General features: G+C 42.5%; 1 protein-coding gene across 2 annotated transcripts; it reads left to right on the forward strand.

Annotated features, from left to right (window-relative positions):
* Positions 1 to 57: 57 nt before the first annotated feature.
* smc4 (structural maintenance of chromosomes 4) lies at positions 58 to 21,281 on the forward strand. Of its 2 annotated transcripts, XM_021587740.2 has the most exons (23): positions 58 to 247; positions 1,772 to 1,931; positions 2,889 to 3,079; positions 3,654 to 3,845; positions 4,810 to 4,986; positions 6,887 to 7,051; positions 9,676 to 9,803; positions 9,984 to 10,124; positions 10,361 to 10,511; positions 11,734 to 11,898; positions 12,053 to 12,286; positions 12,442 to 12,627; positions 13,382 to 13,543; positions 15,273 to 15,498; positions 15,600 to 15,679; positions 15,790 to 15,942; positions 17,035 to 17,161; positions 18,499 to 18,688; positions 18,815 to 19,133; positions 19,442 to 19,624; positions 20,003 to 20,235; positions 20,388 to 20,571; positions 20,945 to 21,281. In XM_021587740.2, the coding sequence occupies exons 2-23, from the start codon at positions 1,790 to 1,792 to the stop codon at positions 21,101 to 21,103; spliced, it is 3,888 nt and encodes a 1,295-aa protein (XP_021443415.2). In that variant the 5' UTR covers positions 58 to 247; positions 1,772 to 1,789; the 3' UTR covers positions 21,104 to 21,281. The 2 variants fall into 2 exon arrangements, with proteins under 2 accessions (XP_021443415.2, XP_021443416.2); XM_021587741.2 differs by lacking the exon at positions 58 to 247 and having other exon boundaries at positions 1,931 to 2,181.
* The last annotated feature ends 1,190 nt before the right edge of the window (positions 21,282 to 22,471 follow it).

The raw sequence follows: 22,471 nt of genomic DNA on the forward strand, positions 1-22,471 counted from the left end.
TTCTTGTTTTTCGACCAATGAGGATCCATGGTTCCTTGCATCAGTTTGTAACGAATTTTGGTTCGACAACAGAGTTTAGGCGCCATTTACGAGAGAGAGTTTGCAGCGAGCTAACGATTTGACACAGGGTTGACTTTTAATCACTTTATTTTTTAGCTTCGCGATATCGAGAACCGTTTTCCAATAACCTTTTGAAAATATAGGGTGATACAGAGGGAATTGTTACAACAAGAACTTCGTCCGCAAGGTAAAACTGACATTGTATCTGAACACGAAAGAGTTAGCTAAAAGACAGCTAGTTTATCAAACCATAACTAATGTTAACTAGCTACAGTAACTTGCCAGCAGGTTTGGGGGCACTTTTAGCCGGTTATGCATGTGGTTGTTGAGTTAGTTAGCTAATTGGTTAACTTGAAGTGATCAGACGACAGCAAACATTAGTTAACTTTGCGAGCCATTGCAAAGTAACGTTAGCTAACTAGCTATCTAACTTGTAAGCAAAGTACCGGTTTCCCCTATTCATCTGTGCTCTAGTTGTGTGTTGGCTATCTAGTAGTTAATTTGTTCGTGGCTAACAGTTGACGTGAAAATCATGGCTAACAAAGCCCAACTGGCTAGTTACAATTAACTAGTTAACCAATCACGAAGTGTTCTAACCCGACTAACGCTAGCTAGCTAATTACCAGACATTAGTCTATAACGAGCTATAGTGTGTTAGCTAGCTAACGATACAGTAGATGGCTATTTCCACGTCTTCCCAGTTTAAGTAAACGTTCGCTAGATGAATATTTGCCATGTATAACGGTAACGTTAGCTAACTAGATTGCAAGTGGACAACTGAAGCATGATACTAACGTTACCGAAAACCCCCCACAAGACTACTGTTAAGTCAGTTAAATGTTTTTATACACAGCAGGTGACATTTATTCACACAGTGACGTTAGTGATATTGCTATTTAGCGAGCCATATTGTAGCTAACCTTATCGTAGATTAGTAGTGACAACTATCGATCTGTCAAATAAACTAAACATTACACTTTCAACTGAAGCTGGTCATCTTGGACTACTGAGTGCAGCCTACATGGCGCTAATGATAAAGTAACTCTGACTCTGATTGGCTACTTCAGTGCTATGACTTTATTTTGCACATTTAACTCCATCTTTTGCTAACTAGTTCGCCGTACCGCTTGCTTTGCTTTTGAGCTCGGTTGGCGTTACTGACAGCCTGTAACGTCATCATTTTTGTATTTTAGTTACACGCACTTAACTTGTCCGGTCACTTATCAGTTCATTTCTCTATAATGAAGTGAAATTTGGTGAATGTTGTCAGTTTAGACCAATATAATCACGTTATTTGACTAGAAGAGATTTGAGTTAGACAGCTCATTCATTTTTATTCGTCGGGGGGGTTAAATTGCAGCTGTCAAATATTCTCTATTTCCGATTAGAGAATATGGTTGCATCTCTGACCCTCGTGTATATCCACTAATAACATTGGTTTAAAACGATACATATTTAGCAAAGAAACTAAAACAAACAATGTGAGATCTGGGGTCTTATCAGACAAGCAGACTAGCCATTTATTTGCAACTTTATAATTGACGGTGTAACTCAGTATAGCAAAGAATATAGGTTGGATCAAATGGCGGATTGTGATGGGGAAATGACGGAGGGGGGGTAACGGGGTGCTTCACGTTGACTATCAATTGTGGAGAGGTGATTGACAAGAGAACCTACTGGATTTAACTTTTACTCCTGTGATTTGAATTAGATCCTTAGATTCTAAATCATGCCAGCCAAAACGTCGAAAAGTTCAACTGCTTCCAAGTCTAGAGGGAAAGGGTCGCAGCCTCGGGATGACTCCGAAGACGAGTTGGACTTACCCCTTAAAGAAGCGAACTCCAATGGCCAAGAGGCACCGCCGACAAATGGTAAGTAACAAAGGGTGTTTTGGTGTCTGCATCTAAATAAGTTGCGCGTCTACTCAATGGCAACGTGTTTTGTTGAATGTTAGTGCGTGATGGTTGAGTCCAACTGGCACAGTCGTGTTATTCATAACACGAAGCTTGCTGGTTAGTTTTTCAAACGTAAGCAAGGCATTAATAAACGTCTCTTGTGATTTTTGAGATTATTATAATGGTAGCGTGTGTGCTTTTGTCTCCAGCCTGCGCAACTTGCAAGGTAATTTATTTTTGGATATTAATGCTTTTGAACGATTCTATGTTAGAAAATCATAACCACGATTCTATATATTTCGGTTTATTTAACGTTGGTGAATGGTTTGTCAAGAGACCTTCGTCCGAAAACAATAACCATATTTGACATGCCTACTCTTGATTTAGCAAGTATTATGGTTGGAGCGTTTGTTGGCCGAAAACTATTGTCATGGTCATATTTTACTGCTTATTTGTATTTTTTACTGAGCACAACAATGGACTTGAGACCAAGCGTTTTGTCATTGTGATATGGTACCGTAATCGGTGTGCATTTGTAGCAAAGCTAGATTTTTATTCATTTGTTTGGAATGGAAAGTAGGTTATGGTGTGGGGGAAACGACTTGGAATCAGATGTTCGAAATATTATGAGAATTATTTGTCGTTGGTGAGTGCATATTGTGTATTTACGTTTCAATGTGAGCGTTTGTGAAAGGCTTCGTTTATGATTCAGTTATTCTTGTTAGAATTTAGTTTTGTGAACAGAGATGTTAAATGTGCGAGTTAGAATCCGATCTTCTTCTGGAGACTTTATGCCTCCACTGTGACTAGCTCTATAATGCTTATATGTTTGTTTGTTAGTTTTTTTTTGCTTCACTACCCCTCCCCCATACACCAGTGTCCCCACCTGAAATGAATCGCACTGTGGAATAAAAGTTCAACTCTTTGCCCTAGATCCGGCTCCCAGGGAGGGTGCCGATGCTGTTGATAATCGAAGTTTGGAGGAGATTCTTGGTAGCATCCCTCCACCCCCGCCCCCAGCAATGACCAATGAACCAGGCTCTCCTCGCTTGATGATAACACATATAGTTAATCAGAATTTCAAATCCTACGCTGGCGAGCAGATTCTGGGCCCTTTCCATAAGGTACGAAAAAAACATACCAACTCCCCGTTTTGGCTCTTTTACGACACTAGGAATTGTTTTTATTGTGTTTAAATCATTGTATCAGTATGGGTTGTTGTCCATTTCCTCAACTTTTATTTGTATTTGTTTTATCTTCAGTGATAGTAGTACTTGGATAGTTATAATTTAATTGATTATTTTTATTTGATCAGATTTACCAGATAAAGTTGTTTCCCTAGTTTGCAGCATCTCACACTCCTCCATTTTGCTTTGTGCTTGTGTCTTTCACACTAGTGGTGATCTAGCTGTGTCTTGTCTGCTACAAATAGATTTTCTGCTAACTTCCCCCCTAACAAATTGTATCTGAAGGTTGCTCTCTTTATTGCATCATGGACACAGGTGCAGCAAAATAACATATATTCTTAAATACACCCACTGAGGTTAGAGGGCCACCATTTTAATCCAGCAGCATTTTCTACATGATCAAAGCGGTCTAAAATTGGATTGTGAATATGGTTTTAGTTTGATTTGAACAGATTGTGAATACATTTTTACCCCCACCCTCTTAATTTCTCTCTTTCTCTCCTTTCCCTAGCGCTTTTCCTGTATCATTGGTCCAAATGGCAGTGGGAAGTCCAACGTGATAGATTCAATGCTCTTTGTGTTCGGCTATAGGGCTCAAAAAATCAGATCCAAAAAACTCTCTGTGCTGATTCACAGCTCTGACCTACACAAGGATGTGCAGAGCTGCACTGTGGAAGTGCATTTTCAGAAAATTATCGACAAGGTAACACACACACACTTGTGCTTGGTCAGCTGTACCAAAACGATTACATTTTATAAAGCGATTTGGGTAAAGGGGCAGAATTGTTTTGTCGTTTATAAAATAATCCGTTTTTTTAGGGTTTCACTATAAATGACTTGTATGCATTTGGCTTAGTGTTTTCACACTAATGACTGCAACAAACACTCGGAATAGCCATTTGAAGTTAAAGCTGAAAGTCAAGTAAATTACAAACTTTGCCATCATTGTTTCTTTATTTGTGATTTTATGTTGATAAGAACTTCAAAGGGAAGGATGTTTTTTTTTCTTGTTTTTTTTTCGTTTAATGGTGGTTAAATTAATGTTGGTGGACAATAGTTTCTACGTTTCTGTACAAACCTAGAATCCTGTATATGCAGCGGTAGGAAAATACTTTTCCAGATTTTAAAAACATATTGTACTACCACAGGGGGTGTAGTAAGGTAATTAACTACATAATTGACATTTAATGTAAAATAATCTCTTTGCAGCCCAGCAGTCTTTTGAGCCAATTCAATATAACAATCTCCTAACACTGCAGCTTTAAGCCTATACGCATAGTATTTATTTCTCTATTAAAAACTTGGGGGGGAACGGGTTATAGCTATTCTGTTTTTGCCTTCCTTCATATCTTGACAACAATTTTATTTTCTATTGTCTCAAAATTAGTTGAAGTTAATAAACCACATGAATCTTACGTTTTGATAAATGTGCAAGTTAAATACATCTTAAATTATTACTTGTTATCACCCCATTATTTGTTAACAGCAACATTTCTGTGGTTGAGGCTTCACTTTCATATATGTGTGTGTTTTAGATGGATACTTACCTGTCTTTGGGGGGGGCTGTATTGCTAAGCATTTTTTTTGTCTTGAGTGTTTTCTGAAGACTGGGTCTAAGCTGATGTTTCTTGTTCTCCCCCCCCCCCCCCCCCCCCCCCCCGAGTCAGGAAGGAGATGACTACGAAGTCATCCCCAACAGCAAGTTCTATGTTTCCAGAACTGCCAGCAAAGACAATTCCTCGTCCTACCACATCAATGGCAAGAAGGCCACTTTTAAAGATGTGGGAACACTGCTGCGTAGCCATGGCATTGACCTGGACCACAACAGATTTCTGATTTTACAGGTAATTAAGTAGTTTATTTTATATTTCATTTTTAGTTTTCCTTTCAGCTTGTCTTTGATCCCTCCTGTGTCACACATCCCATCCTGTAAAAGCTTTGCTGCTCAGCCTTTCACTCAGGGGAAAGCAGGTAGTATGCCTGAGTGACCTGTTAAAACGTGAAAAAGACTTGGACTGCTATAGCAGCGCATCATGGTTTGAAACAATGTTGAAAAGGTGCAAACCATCATTTGCTGCTTTAGTATTTTAAGAAAAATCAAACATTCCTGGATTTGTCTAGTAGAGACTCGGGTCAGTTTGGGCCCCCTTTACCTGCCACGCTATAGCAGCACGTAAATATTGGTGTGAGAATAGACCCCAACCCCAATATTAGCTGTGCTGCTTCAGTGTGGCAGGATCAAGCATCCACTCTTCATTTCTATAATTTGAGTGCATGATTAGGTCTTCAGTTTGGGTTTCGTTGGAATTACCTTTCATGGAATGTAATGCCAATGTGTGTTTCAAAGACATTACATTTTATTGTTTGTGTTGGGTCATATTTGCTGCTTTTGTCTGTCATGGTCCAAACTAATACATTTTCGAATTTATATTTTTATTTATTAATACATTTTTGGAACATCCTGTGGTGTTCAGGGGTTGTTTGAAGAACAAGCCAGTCTACTTGTTGCACAATTCACTTTTGGTTTTCTAGTACCTATCAACTCTTGGCTCAATTAGATTACTAGTTTTTATTGACTAGTGAGTATTGGGTAAACACTAGTTGTTGTGCTATATCTGATATCTATTTTGTGAGAAGATGTAGGTTCTGTCCTGTCTTGATTTGGGCTGTTTTCTTCATCTCTGCTGAAATGTTAAGTGATTTGGAGCTCATTGAATATGACAGGGTTGTTCTGACTTAGGCAAGAAGCTTTAGTTTGTTCTCTAAAGTCACTCAGGGGAATCTGCCTATTTAGTGCACTTGTCAGCTTTTTCCCCCCATGTATAGTTTTTTTGTGTTTAATTGTGTGTGGGGGGGATCTCAACACAGGATTAAAACAAGATTGGTCCATCTTAATATGTAGGCCAGTATTTAGGCTTGTGTTTTTCAGAAATGTTTCAAGGACTGTTAAGTCAAGGACTACACCTTGTCTATGACATGGAAAGGAAATTAATAATGTTATTAAAACACAGGCACCAGTTACATTTGCCAGATGTATTTCTTTCTTGACCTCATCAAATGTAAAACTTTTATTGTAGTGGTTCCAATTGATGATGTTTTAGTGATTGTTATTCCCTTTTTGCCTTGCATTATTTTGTCATGGATATGGACAAACATTTTATGTGGGCTAGTGGTTTGTCTGTGTTGTGGGTACAGTTATGTGCAGTGAAAGTTAATATTTGAGGCTCTGGTGTGTGTGGGTTGGGAAGGTGTGTGAGAAGTACAGTACACACAACTCCAAAATGTACTGCAAAAAGCCCATATGACTGGCTGCCCATAAACTGTAGGGATATATTATCATAACGGAGAGGTTGAAAAACAGTGTTTTTATGAGGGGTTATCATAACACCAGCAAAGTTTCCTCAATGCTTTAGTGAGCAGAGCAAGCATTTTATTTCAAATCATCAAGAACAAAATTGCTGTTTGACATTCACACAGAAGTTGCTCTCTTTCTGGTTTTAGCCCAGGTTAGTTTGAATTGCATTTTAACTCGCTTGCGGGAGGGTGTATTTTTCCCCTCATTGCTTTTCAAGGACAAACCACCCATCTACCCATGTCAATTCTAGGATGGGAATCAGGTGGTCTCGAACACGAAATTGATCCAAGGTGTGTGGTTGTTATAGCTTCTTCCCACCATAAATTATACAGTATTATAACATACCGTGTGTCCTTGCTTGCGTCCCTCCCTCCCTGTGCATTGGTCAGGGTGAGGTGGAGCAGATAGCCATGATGAAGCCCAAGGGGCAGACGGCGCATGACGAGGGCATGCTGGAATACCTTGAGGACATCATTGGCTCCTGCCGTCTGAAGCAGCCCATCCACACCCTGAGCCGCCGTGTGGAGCTCCTCAACGAGCAGAGGGGAGAGAAGGTGAGAAACAACCCCAGTAACAAGACATTGGTCCATTTGTTGTATTTGAAAAAAATTAAATAAATAATAATTGCATACATTTATACATGTTTTTACTTTTTGAAATTGATGGTTTCTGCTGTGGGGGTGTATAGGGTGTGTTAGGGGGCTGTTTCACTGTGAGGTATGCTGTGTCTTGGCCAAGCTGAATGCCCCTGGCCTGACACCTGCCTCTCCTTACAAGGCAGCAAATTATCCCTCCACCCCTCTCACACACACACACACACACACACACACAACCCTCTACTCAGAGATCGCTGTGTCTAGGCTAATCCCTCATGCTTATTTGTTACATTTTTGATTGTTGTGCCAAAAACGATTGCAATGCAATCAGTCATTTAATTATTATTTTTAATAGGGGGGTGAGCCAAGAAATAAGAACAGGATGCAAGAGTGATAGTTTTTTTTATTTTTATCAAAGGCATTTGATGAACAGCCCCGAATTAGATTTTATTAGAAATGTGTTAGTAATTATGTGAGCAGGGGGTGAAGTTTGGCTGATAATTACCAGATTTTGTTAGTATATTTATTTGTATTGCAGTACTAGTGACATATTGTTATTTGGGTATGGTGTTGGAGCTACAGTGTGCCAGCCAGGTTAACAGGGTAGCAATTCATTTGAAGTGAAATACTGGATGACAGTTGAAGCCAGCCGGTTCAGTAAATCTCTTGCAGGCTACACTATTCTCACATCACTAATTAGGCCTGTTTGCAAAAAAAATAAAATAATTATCCTTGTGCTGTAATGTATTAACTAATTGATCAGTCTTGTGATTGTTTTTATTACTTGAACATATTTTATTATTTTCCATGGGTAACATGATTTAGACTTTTTGGTTCATGAAGCTTTACAGTTGTCAGAGCAGTGGTGTAAAAATACTTTCGTGTACTTAAGTTGTTTTTGGGGGCTATCTTTACTATTCATATTTTTGACAGTTATATTCCTAAAGAAAATTGTGCTTTTTACTCTGTACACTTTCCCTGACAGCCAAAAGTACTTGTTACTTTTTGAATGCTTTACAGGACAGAAAATGGTCCAATTCCCATAATTATGAAGAGGTCATCCCAACTGCCTCTGATCTTGCGGACTCACTAAACACAAATGCTTCGTTTGTAAATTATGTCTGAGTGTTGGGAGTGTACCCCTGGCTATCTGTAAATAAAACAAATTGTGCCTAATGGTTTGCTTAATATAAGTAATTTAGAAATGATTCATACTTTTGATACTTAAGCACATTTTAGTAATTACATTTACTTTTGATACTTAAGTATATTTAAAAACAAATACTTTAACTCAAATGGTATTTTACTGGGTGTCTTTTACTTGAGTCATTTTCTATTAAGGTGTCTTTACTTTTACTCAAGTATGGCAATTGGGTACTTTGTCCACCACTGAGTCGGGTCTCTTTAGTATTCAGAAATCTGCATTTTCATAATGGAGACCAAAAAAAAAATCTGCATTTTAAAAAAAATCATATCACCTGAAATTTTATATTGAAAGCCAGGTGTTTTTTTTGGGGGGGGGGGGGGGGTGCAACTAATCATTTTCTTTACACAAAATACATTAGTGCAACACATTCAGCAGAAAATAGCTTTTTATTTTTTTTCATCAGATGAGAACAAGTGCAACGCTAACAGACAAGTAAATTACTTTACAATGGAAAAAGCAAGGTGTTTTTTGCAAAAACAATGCATAGCCATCATTTCAGATGTTTATCATAGAAAGGATATAGCCATCTACATTTCCTAGTTAGTCTAGCATTTTAACTTGCTAAAACTACCAGAGAAAAGTACACATCACTCAGAGTGCTGTCTGGTGATCCAATGTCGGTTTGTGAATGGTGGAATTTGATTGAGCAAGATGAGAGCAAAGATATTTCATCCAAGTGGTGAAGTGAAACTGGAGCCCAAATTTCTTCCTTTAATGCTCAGTCCTTTTACATTCATGATTTGGAACAAAACCTGACTGAAGCAGAGCAGAATTTACAATAAGAAGCATTTTAGATCTGCGTTTCCAAACGCAGCAAGATAAATAAAATATGCGTTGCAGCTTTCTCTGTGAAAAACGTAGTATCCTTTGTTAACGCAACACCTGCAGTAGATATCACAGTAAAAAAAAACACATACACAGGGTCAAATGCTGTGTTGAGGCATGACCAGTTTTGACTGTCCATCTTATTAGACTCAGGATGGCATTGTGCTGTTTAGGATTCTATCACACTACTGCCTTTATCCGAGTTATATCTTTTCCTTTTACTCTGTATTTGTCCACATTTGACCAAATCACGTATGCCATTTGACTGAATAAAAAGGGCATAATTTTGGTACTGAAGCCAAATTAACCTTAGACTGGAGTAAAATTGTACTTGTTGGGAAAGCTCAGGGTCTAACTTTAATTTATCAATGAATGTCGGGCATGGTCAATCAGTACAAAACAAAATTCTAAGCACGCCTGAGAAGGAACAAAAGTTAACTCCTATGTATTCAGGGATTGATCTTGTGATAATTCAGCATGAATGTTTAAGTCAAAGTGCTATAGCCTCTGTCTTCCTGTTGTATCATTTTACAGACTGTTTGTTTTCCAGCTAAACAGGGTCAAAATGGTGGAGAAGGAGAAGACTGCTTTGGAGGGAGAGAAGAACACAGCTGTGGAGTTCCTCACTCTGGAGAATGATATTTTCAAACAAAAGAGCCAGCTCTGCCAATACTATGTGTGAGTATTACAACCACACAGAGGCTTGCTATATTTAGTGTTTTTTTACTAACAAGAAATCAGGTTTGAAAGAATCTGGGAGGAAGGTTTGCTATAGTTGGATGCCGTTAACACAGATGGTAACTTTTTAGAGTTCATATGTCCTGGTTGACCAGAGTGTGATTGTTTCTTTGTTGTCAGCCATGACCTCCAGAAGAGAGTGGCAAACAAAGAGGAGGAGAAGCAGAGGATCCAATATGACACCAAGGAACTCACAGAGAAAAACAACAACATCGCTGAGGAAATGGAGAAGAAGAACCGAGACCTGAAAAACGTGGAGAAGTAGGCTTTGTATTTTTCATTTGTTATTCATGGCTTTTGTTGCTTACATGGAAATTGATACCAAAAATACATTGATGAACAAAGTATAGTCGTAAAGTGACTGTCAGTCTTCAGTGCAATAATGTTATGAAATGGAGAATGTTCATAGACCTGCTGGTGACCAGCAATACAGAAAAGCAAAATTAGCAGTAATTTGTTTGATTGCCATAATGTCCATGTTGTGTGATTTCTCTCAGGAAACAAGGCAAGCTGACCAAGTACATTGAGGGCCAGAAGGAGAAGTTTACCCAGCTGGACCTGCAGGATGTGGAGGTCCGAGAGAAACTGAAGCACACCAAGAGTAAGACCAAGAAACTACAGAAACAACTGGAGAAGGACAAGGAGAAGGTGTGCATGTGTCCCTTTTGCTGTGAACATAATTCAGGTCTCTGTAATTGAGGCTTCGGTGATTCCATTTGGGGGGGGGGGTGGTATTGTAACGTTTACCATTTATCATATTGGGCCATCTCTGTGTGTAGGTGTAGCTTATGGCGGCTCTCCAAATCGATACGTTAGGAGGCTGTGGTTGTGGCGAATGTTCTACATAACTTACAGGTCATACTCTTAAACAAACACAATGGTGCTCTGTCCTCTCAAGACAGGCCAGCACCAATGACCTGACACTTCACTTTTATTCTGTTTATTTTGTCACCTGGCCAAAGCGAAACACGGCCACTCGTAATACAATTTCCCTCCCTATACAAACACAAGGCCTGTTGTGCTGAGACCCGGGGTAAGGCATTGCGCAGGGATTTACAGATGACCTTATTAGTAATTGCCATATTGTGTAATTACACATTTTATTTTTACTTGCATCAATGTCACAAAAACAAGCGTGTTCATTTCTATTCCAGTAACTTGCTTGGGATTGGCTCTGGGTGGGCGAGGGTGTGCATCACACTATTGAATAGATTTTTTTTAAAATAGATTTTCTGTCATGAGGTCCCCCTAGGAAAAAAATATTGTTACATTGCTGAGATTAAAATGGATTGATGAAGTTTCTGGTATACCTGATTTATTTAATAAGATAAACTCCTTCAGTTGGCCACTAGGGGGTTGTGAACTCAAAACACGAAACCCTCCAAGGCATGACTGCTTGGCGCTCTGCTGCCTCTCTTGCTTTCTCCCATGCTCTTTTCTCTCCATGGGCTCCCTTTTTGCTCTCTCCCCACTCACACACTCAATATGCTCCAAGTCTGTATTTTCTCTCCCCCTGTTCTGCAGCCTGTATGATACAGCACCAGTGGCTGTGATTTGGCAGTGTGGTGTTGGGTTGTGGAGTCCGGGTAGAACAGAGCAGGTCTCTGGGGAGCCGTGTTCTGCAGTGTGGTAGTGAAGTATGGCCTTCTGTAACACTACCAGCAGCCACATTCACTCTTCACCAACAGTTAACCCTGCTAGCTTGGCCTCCTCTACTCCCGCTCACCACCCTGCCCACTGGAGAGGGGTGCGGGTCAGACTGCCTTCCAGTCTGATGGAGGTGCTCCTAACTGTTTGCTAGTTGTATATTTTGGTCTTTCCTGGCTTAAGGTTGTATCTCACCTAGAGTCTCATCTTTCCTCTCGGTCAGCTGGAGGAGGTGCGTAACGTGCCGGCCAGCAGTGAGAAGACCATCTCTGAGGCGTCTGCACGCAGGGAGGAGTTGGAGAAACAGAAGGGGAAGGAGGAGGAGAAACTGAAGGAAGTGATGGCGAGTCTGAAGGAGGAGACCAGCGGCCTGCAGCAGGAGAAGGAGGTGGGTGTCTTTCATGATCAGGAATTGCTTATTCATTTGAAGTAGGAAACACTATTCCTGATTAATTTAATTTGACTGATATCCCTTTCCCCCTGGTATTCTATGATTTCTGATCACATAAGAGTGGCTATTATTCCTCTGACTCTGTCCCCAGACTAAGGAAAAGGAGCTGATGGAGCTGAGTAAGGCTGTGAACGAGACACGCTCCTGTCAGGACGTGGCCCAGTCTGAGCTGGACATCTACCTGAGTCGCCACAACACCGCTGTGACCCAGCTAAACACAGCCAAGCAGTCCCTGCAGACCACCACCGACACACTGCGAGACCGCCGCACCGCCATCAAAGAGCTGCAGGTCAATATACCCCAGTGTGAGCAGGAGCTCAAGAAGGTACGTTGGTGTGTGTGTGGGAGGGTCTCGAACGTTGAGTGGGTTCATAAGGTTAGGGGTGGACTATGGGATTTGTCGCAGTAAGATGCATGCAGTTCAGGTTTCTGGATAACCGTGTGCTACCAGTGTTGACCATATATTTCTGTCTGTTCCAGGATGAGGTGGAGCTGGAGCAGCTGCTGCAAGCAGACGGACAGGCCAGGGAGCTGGTGAGGGACTTGAGACAGAAGGTGGAGGAGGCCAAGAGCTCCCTGTCCTCTAACCGCAGCCGGGGGAAGGTGCTGGACGCCCTCATGCAGCAGAAGAGGAGCGGCAAGATCTCCGGCATCCTGGGACGACTAGTGAGGACCATGTGCATGTATAGACTACACCAGCGCTGTCAACCTCATTCCATAATGTTTGCTGGTTTTGTTTTTTTACATTCAATTAAGACCTAGACCAGTGGTTCTCAAACCGTGCAATTTTGAAATTGGGTAGTGCATCAGCAGTTTTCCTCTTGTTATTGCAGACCTTAGCACTATTTATACTGTAACTTGTCCGAAATGTCCAGGTCAACTAGCTCATGTCAGCTAAAGCTTTTTGGCTAGATGTTTTAGCCCATAGATTTTGTTGTAATGTTTGTCACTCAAATATCACATGACTTAACATTAGACATGGCAACATTTTATAGAATTGCAAGAAAATGTGCTTTAAAATGGACACATTTTCTCTGCACCGCATGACAATGTGTGGAATTGCATGAAATAAGCTTTAAACCTGCAAAAAGTTCACTCCGCCAACAAGAGGGGTGTGAACAGTTTGTGGCATGAGAAGTGCTCATAGAAATAGACGTGGTGTGCCGGGGTGGATTTTCCCTAATGCTGGAAGGGGGGCCTGAGTAAAAAAGTTTGGGAACCTCTGACATAGACAACCAGGTGAGGGGAGTTCCTTACTAATCTGTAACCTTAATTCATCAATCAAGTACAAGGGAGGGGCAAAAACCGGCAGACACTAAGCACTCTGTGGAATGAGTTTGACACATGGGCTACACATGTGGCAGCTGAGAGATACACATACCCCTCTACACACTCAGTGAGACTGTTCTTGTCCCTTCAGGGTGACCTTGGGGCCATCGATGAGAAGTATGACATCGCCATCTCATCCAGCTGTGGCTCTCTGGACAACATCCTGGTGGACAGCATCGACACGGCCCAGAAATGTGTCAACTTCCTCAAGGCCCAGAATATCGGTGTGGCCACCTTTATCGGCCTGGACAAGGTGAGGACAACTCAAACACCTGGGGCGTCTTTTGTCAATATTGCATAGAAACTAAAATACTACTTACGAACGGAATTTAGAATGTTCGTACGCATAGAAAGTGTGATTTATCAAACAATCCTACAAGCATCATATGCACACCGATAGGAGAGAACCACTGATAAATACCAATTGTTCTCAGTAATTGTGCACAACCTTGGCTATTTCCATTTAGAAAAGCCTGTAATTAACCATATATGGTCAAAATCATCCCTTTAATGCCTGTGGGGAATATACAATGTCGTACCTTAAAATACAACAGCGCAACCAAAAAAAAAACTGTTTAGATTTTTATTTCAGAGACTGAAATGGAGGTGCTAGTGTCAGAGTACAACAAAAAAGTTTTTGGCTCATTCAGTTTAACCAGTAAAAATGAAGACATGGCTATAAAGAAAGGACCGTTACGACAATGAAGTTGTTTTGGCAATGGCAAATATAGATAACACTCACCAATATGCCATCCATCCTCAACAGCTCCCTCCTGGAAGTGTTTAGACCAACATTTCTGTTCTGCAGAATGAACGAGACGTGCGTTCCACCTGGCCACAGCAGCTTCTGCGCATCACGTAACCTATTACCTGCCCTTTAAGTGTCGAAACCTTCTGTTCACATAGTTGAAATCATTTTGGGATGGTTTCTTTTATGCCCATGTGGGCCATCTACTGCTCCGTTCGTATTTGGGAACCCATTGATGGCATCATGTCAAAGAAACCCCTCTTGACTTCAACCTCTGATGCGATGGTGTGTTTTTCTGACGATTGCATCCAAAACATGGGCTCATCCAGGGCTGTGATGCCGATTGGCAAGCTCCTGTTGAAAAGTGCCCGTTGCCAAAACCCTGAGGGTGGATAGTGCTTAGATCTGCACCAGAATGGCATGCGTTTTCCTTTTTAAAGCATGTCTCAAATCCTCGCAAAAAAATGTGGTTTTGTGAAATGAGATCTGATAAGCTAATCTGGACTGTCAATTTGTTTTTATTTTTACATCCCACCTATCTCTAAAAATGCGCTCTGCGGAGTGCAGCATCTGACATTTTCTAACCGAGCAATATCAGCCTTCTCTCACTCAATTTCCTGTTATCTCAGTCTTCTATAGTATTTCAACAATGGTGTCACTTTCACACATGCCTGTAACTTCACTTTATATGGATTTATTATCCTAACAAATACACTGTGGTCATATTATGATTATAGCTAGCCTGTCAAGATATGTTGCATGAATTCACAATAGAAATACAATGAAAAAGGATTGAATTATTACTCACATTTTCAACATATTTTCCCTGTTCAACGCTTGACCCTTTTTCCATCACTTGGCGTACAGATGGTCATGGCTGTGCATCAATTAACACACACACTGTCAAGCAAACATTCATATTGTGTGGAAATGATCCCACGCATGGTTTACTCATAGATTTGTGCTAATGCATGGTTGATAAAGGAGGTTTTTCACTCTGTCAGTTCAATTCTTCAGGACAATGATCTGGCTCAATTTGAGCTTTGCTCCAGTGAACCCCAGTTTGACTCCACCAGGCATTCTCTGTCATGGGTTTGCTGCGGAGACAACTGGTACAAAGCCTTTACACTCAACTGTAAAACCCTACAATAGTTTGTTTTTTTTCCCCCCCAAGAGTTTTGTATGTCCCACATTGTAGCTAACACTTGGACCATCCAATCTCTTCCCGTCTCAGATGAAGGTGTGGGAGAACAAGATGGGGCCCATCTCCACCCCAGAGAACATCCCTCGTCTGTTTGACATGGTGCGGGTGCAGGATGAGAGTATGAAGCCAGCCTTCTACTTTGCCCTGAGGGACACCCTGGTGGCCAAGGACTTGGAGCAGGCAACACGGCTTGCCTTCCAGAAGGACAAGCGCTGGAGGGTGGTCACCATGCAGGGACAGATCATAGAGATGGCTGGTGGGTAGACCGAGTGAGCTGGAGCTCATCTCTTCTCAGTGTTTCTCTATAGATGGTCTATATGGATGACATGTCTGACACTATGCTCTGTCCCGTCTCAGGCACCATGACTGGAGGTGGAGGGAGAGTGATGCGGGGCAGGATGGGCTCCTCCATCGGCACTGAGGTCACCCAGCAGGAGGTGGGAGATCTTCTGGACACTCTTCTAGAGCTTTCTCTGGCCTCCAATCACTGCTACGGCTCACTTTAAGCTTTGTTGTGGTTAAATGACCTACTGTCTTTTTGTGTCAGCTGGACCGTATGGAGAGCAAGCTGAATGAGAAGGTGGTGCAGCTGCAGGGCTGCCAGGAGAGGAAGCTGCAGCTGGAGGAGAAAGTCCAGCGACTCAGACAGCAGCTCAGAGACATGAAGAACACCCTGGAGAAATACACCAACAGCATGCAGGTTATATACACAATACAGATATGAAATGTATTCGACGTTGGTGTAATTCTTGTTCATCAGACTTGTTTAGGTAAAGCTGAATGTATGTAAGGCTGGCAGTGTTGTAGTCGAGTCACGAGTCCCTATGGCTGAAGTCATTTTTAATAAATATTTACTTTGCAGTTAGTTCCCGTCTTTATTTTTCTGTTACATATTTGACATTGTGCCACTCACTGCGCTATCTGCAGGAAAACTTTGGAAAGCAAAACTAGTGATTTGGACGTATTTGGTATTTTGATTACGGAGTTTGTTCTTTGTGCTGGCTCGATGCTCGTCTTACCAGATGAGCCCCTCTTGATTTGGTAGAAGAAATGTGCCCAGCAACAACTATTGGCGGAAGATTTATGTGAGAATGGAAGTAATGCAAAGATTTCTCCTGTTGCCTAATGGTCATAATTGCCTGCCATATGCAATAGCCTATGAAACCCAGAAGTCCTTCATACACATTTTTTTATTTATTTTAGGCCGAATGTTCAATAGTTATGTCAAATCAGTAATGTTTTGATGGGGTAAATGTTCTCTAGATGGAATTGGCTATTGCTCCTGTCAGATTGACCAGATTATTATTTGCAATAATTGTAACAGGCGCTCAGGTACTTTTTTTAATTGACTGATATTTGTGTAGTTTCTTTTTTTAGAGTGAAAAGTGAAGGGACTTGTCAGAACCTGGCCATGGGATGCAGGGGAAAGACTGTTTTACTTTTAAACTCAATGCTTTGGTTTTCATTTTTGTAAAGCAGTTTATTTCTTAACCAGGCAAAGCTAAATAGTAGGCTGGTGACTAGTGGTTACAGGGGAGCCTGCTTGTCGCCCACACTCATCGCTTGCTCCCTTCGCCTAGACAACCAAACCCTCACTGCTCTGTGCACCCAATGCTGCTAATATTCTGCTTATCATAGTAGCCTATCGAGTCCACGTGCAAATACATGTCACGGGAAGGCGAGTCCACATCAACAGTCATGAAAATCAGGACTTGAGTTGAGAGTACTACAACACTGGAGGCTGGTGATTGCAGGTGAGGCTGTGTTTGACCGTGTGTGTTTCTTTGCTCAGAGCTTGGCAGAGCAGGAGGCTCACCTGAAGCCTCAGATTAAAGAGCTGGAGGCCAATGTCCAGGCAGCTGCCCCTGACAAGAAACAACAGAAACAGTTGGAGAAGAGCCTGAAGGACTTCCAGAAAGGTGAGAACTTTGAAACCCAACTAACTTTATGAAGTTGAAGTTACTTAGAAATTGCAGGCTACACTCTGTGTCAGTTCCAGTCTTCAGGACAATGATCTGGCTCAATTTGAGCTTTGCTACAGTGAACCCCAGTCTGACTCCACTAGGCATTCTCTCTCATGGGTTTGCTGCGGAAACAACTGGTACATACAACTAGGGGTGTGCACATCTCATCATACTTGTATCCGTTTTATCACACTTGATACTCGTAATTGTATTTACTTGTGATCGGAAAACCCGGACTTGCGCTTTAAATGCCGGTAAAGCCTGTACCCCAAGTACTCTTTACTGCGCTATCGCTATACTCCTTCACACGTTGTTCAAATCAATTATCCCAACTGCTGAAAATGCACATGATTTACTTAGTCCTATTAAATGATCTATGAAATAATGCATGGCTGGCTACTGCTGCCTGCATTTATTCCAGACAGATTTAGGGTATTTGCTTGCCCCATGTATTGTTTCACCTTCAAAAAGAGCAAAACCTTTCTCTCCTGACACTGCTCAACCTACACCCCACAGATTTCTTTAGACAGCCGAAATCGCCAATATGCATCTGCAGGAACGCCCCTCTCAAGCATCCCATTGGTTCCTTCATGTACACCCCGTCCCTGCCTGTTGTGTACCAGTAGACAAGGTCCTTCGCTCCCGCCTGCTGGACACCTGCCCTCACTGTCGATAACAGAACTGTGGGAAAACAGTGCCGACAGGTGGGGGTGAAGGACACAGCCCTACCTGTGTCTACTCCGGTACACAGCCCTACCTGTGTCTACTCCGGTACACAGCCGGTGGGGGTGACGCTGTGCTAGCTAGCTTGCTTGTTAGCCATCTAGCACAGTGACGTTCCCGCTTGCTGTGCACTGGAGTCCTCCTTTTGGACTAGCTGGCAGTGTCCTTCGCACACGCCTACCAAACTGTACTGGAGCGCCACTGTCTCCCGCCTATGTACTGGAGTCAGTTTAAAAATGGACCAATAGAAGTATAAAGAAGGATTCCTGTAGATGCAGGAATTCCCAAATGCAGTTGCACCCTTCTCCACACTGAGTGATGGTGAGATGTGTGCAGGCAGCTGAAAATGACTTTTCGCCGATCACGTATAATTACAAAAAATAGTCATGTCATATTCAGAAGGTTCTCTATATGCGTTACAATACTGATTTTGTCTGATTACTCAGCACACCCCTAATTTACACTTGCCCCCACTAGACCTTTGAGGCTTAACCCCGCTCCTGTCTTGCATATAAATAAATTATTTCCCGCCTCTCTCCCACTTTCCCTCTGCCCCTCCTCTCTCTCAGACTTTGAGGCAGCCTCAAGTAAGGCAGGGAAGGTGGAGGCTGAGGTGAAGAGGCTCCACACCCTCATTGTGGACATCAACAGCCACAAGCTTAAGGCCCAGCAGGACAAACTGGACATGGTCAACAAGGAGCTGGACGATTGCTCCTCAGCCATCACCAAGGCCCAGGTGGCCATCAAGACCGCAGGGCGGTAAGTGTTTATACACGTGTGCACACACATTCAGCTCCCATCGGGCAAAGGCTTCTGGTTGTGACTCTGTTACTGGGGCTTATCTGAGCTTTCCCTAATGGCTGCTGCTCCCCTCCCTCCACACAGTAACCTGAAGAAGTGTGAAGAGGGTGTAAGTCACCTGGAGGGGGAGCTGGTGGAAAATGAGAAGAGCCTGGGAGACCTGACAGAGCATCTGAAGAGGCTGGAGGAGGAGGCTGGGGAGATCATGAAAGCCTGCCAGGAGGCTGAGGCGGCACTGCCGGAGGTGCAGGAGCAGCACCAAAGGGTGGTGAGGGAGATCAAGGTCCTGCAGGAGCAAGAGCACGCTCTGCAGGAGGAGTCCCTCGGCGTCCGCTTCCGAGTGGAGCAGATAGACACCTCCATCACTGAACACACCAACAAGATCAAACACTGGCAGAGAGAGGTGGGTGGCAGGGCCTTGTATTTTGTGTGCATGTGAGATTCACGCTTGGTTTGGTGTGTCTAGAGGTCTACCAACCATCCTGCTAGTTGCATTACCTGGTATCATCTGACAGACCCATATATTTTTCTCTTCTGCTATTTATATTTTAGTCATTTAGATGTTCTTATCCAGGGTGACTTAGTTGGTCCATTCGTCTTAAGATAGCTAGGTGGGACAGCCACATATCAGTCATAGTAAGTACATTTTCATCAAGTAGCTATCGGCAAATTCAGAGCTAGGACTGACCATCCGTGTCCTGTCCTCCCTAGGCCTCTAAGCTTTCCCTTCATGCCATTGAGGACAAACCAGCAGAGGCGCTGCCCGCGCTGACCCCTGCTGACCTGGCGGCCATCAAGGGGCCTGACGTCATCACCAACCAGATCTCCCTAATGGAGGCCCGCTGTGCCCAGATGAAGCCCAACCTGGGAGCCATCGCAGAGTACAAGAAGAAGGTACACACCCAGCTCTCTCTTGGTCAATCAATCAAATGTATTTATAAAGCCCTTTTTACATCAGCAGATGTCACAAAGTGCTGTACAGAAACCCAGCCTAAAACCCCAAACAGCAAGCAATGCAGATGTAGGTCTAACCAAGCACCTTGCCACCATGTTTTTACTCGTCTAGTTTCTTTCCCTCTAAGAGAAAAGTAATCGTTGTGAGTCGTGTAGATGCCTACTGGAGAACTTTTATTTGTATTGCTTTTAATCTTTTTAATGAATTTATCTTATTAACACTTTGTTCTAGCTAGCTATTTGTGTAGGTAGCTATCAAGTAAACACAATGATGGGGGACCAGTACAAATTAAAATAACTGTTTTCAATCTTCTGTAGGAGGAACTGTACCTGAAGCGTGTGGCTGAGTTGGATGAGATCACCACAGAGAGAGACAACTTCAAGCGTGGCTGTGAGGACCTGCGCAAGCAGAGACTCAACGAGTTCATGGCTGGCTTCAACATCATCACCAACAAGCTGAAGGAGAACTACCAGATGCTGACGCTAGGGGGTGACGCTGAGCTGGAGCTAGTCGACAGCCTGGACCCCTTCTCTGAGGGCATCATGTTCAGGTCAGCAGACACTGGCCCATCCCGTTGTTTATAACATATTTTTATGTTGAAATTGACCTATTTCCAACCTCGTTTCCCCTAATTTTATTGTTGTATTCATTAAATGTATGAATACCCCTTGCTCATCCTCTTGTCTCTGTCCATGGCCACAGTGTGCGTCCCCCTAAGAAGAGCTGGAAGAAGATTTTCAACCTGTCTGGAGGAGAGAAGACCCTGAGCTCTCTGGCCCTGGTGTTTGCTCTGCACCACTTCAAGCCCACGCCTCTCTACTTCATGGATGAGATTGATGCAGCCCTGGACTTCAAGAACGTCTCCATCGTGGCCTGTTACATTTATGTGAGTATTTCACATGCAACAGCTTTGAATAGTAATTGCCATTCTACTCCTAGTTGACTCAGTGAGGGACATGGGGTCAGCCCATCTATGTTAATCGTTAGTGTTGTGTAATGGGAGATTGAAGGAGCTGTGCTAAGGTGTACAGCCTATTGTGACAAATCCCCTGTTTTGCAAAGCCCTCTGTTGGCAGCATGTTTGTCCATTGTTTTTTTCCCTGTCTAGGCGGTTGGTGGTTAATTCCTCCCAGGCCACTTTTTTAAAAGAGCTTGACTCACATAACCACAGGAAAAACATGATACTTGAGATTTACAGCCTTTGATTTATCATTTGATGATTGAATGTTAATTTATTCCCCTACTCCCTCTCTCTCCAGGAGCAAACCAAGAACGCTCAGTTCATCATCATCTCCCTGAGGAACAACATGTTTGAGATTGCTGACCGTCTGATCGGCATCTACAAAACCCACAACACCACCAAAAGCGTGGGAATCAACCCTAAAACCATTGTCTTCAAAGAGCCAATCTCAGTTTAGAACAGCAGTGACTCTGGTTTCTCCCTTAGCCACTCCTAGTAAGATGTATAAACATGCATTTCTCTTTCCGGTTTACTGTTCTTTCACACCATGTATATAAAACCATGGCTTTAATCTATTCTATCACACTGCTGTCTTTTTTTTACTGGTGAAGCTAATAAATCTTTTATAACCAGTCTTTGAATACTATATTAATGACTCTTTAATGAAATATTCTGTAACCCTAAATGAGACATGTTGCACTGGAAGACTTGAGGGGAAGTACTATCGGTCTTCCATCTTGAAAACATGAAGACTGGCTATAAGGTCAACAGCGAGGAGCTGAGAGAGAAATATGAATTTCACGCCTCATTGACAATTCTTGCAAGCACTGGTTATGCAACGAACCTACTGAACCACTTCCTCACAAGCGCTAATTCACTACAATTGGTATCTCTGGAGCAACACTCAATCCACTCATCCCATCCTCCCACTTTTATTTAATTCTGACAGGTATCACGATTATTGTAGTTTACTTACAGAAAATCAGTACTTGATTTAAAAGGATAAATAGCTGGAGTAAAATGCAAGTCCTGTAGTATTTATTACAGTTAACTTCAGGTAGAGCTATAGAATGTCATATTTGTTAAGGCATATTGACTTAAGTATTTTTAAGGCTCGTGGTTATACACTGCTCAAAAAAAATAAAGGGAACACTAAAATAACACATCCTAGATCTGAATGAATGAAATATTCTTAAATACTCTTTCTTTACATAGTTGAATGTGCTGACAATCACACAAATTATCAATGGAAATCAGGATTTGGAGTCACACTCAAAATTAAAGTGGAAAACCACACTACAGGCTGATGTAATGTCCTTAAAACAAGTCAAAATGAGGCTCAGTAGTGTGTGTGTGTGGCCTCCCTACAACACCTGGACATGCTCCTGATGAGGTGGCGGATGGTCTCCTGAGGGATCTCCCAGACCTGGACTAAAGCATCCGCCAACTCCTGGACAGTCTGGTGCAACGTGGCGTTGGTGGATGGAGCGAGACATGATGTCCCAGATGTGCTCAATTGGATTCAGGTCTGGGGAACGGGCGGGCCAGTCCATAGCATCAATGCCTTCCTCTTGCAGGAACTGCTGACACACTCCAGCCACATGAGGTCTAGCATTGTCTTGCATTAGGAGGAACCCAGGGCCAACCGCACCAGCATATGGTCTCACGAGGGGTCTGAGGATCTCATCTCGGTACCTAATGGCAGTCAGGCTACCTCTGGCGAGCACATGGAGGGCTGTGCGGCCCCCCAAAGAAATGCCACCCCACACCATGACTGACCCACCGCCAAACCGGTCATGCTGGAGGATGTTGCAGGCAGCAGAAC

Source organism: Oncorhynchus mykiss, chromosome 27, assembly GCF_013265735.2.
Source record: "Oncorhynchus mykiss isolate Arlee chromosome 27, USDA_OmykA_1.1, whole genome shotgun sequence".
Lineage (NCBI taxonomy): Eukaryota > Metazoa > Chordata > Actinopteri > Salmoniformes > Salmonidae > Oncorhynchus > Oncorhynchus mykiss.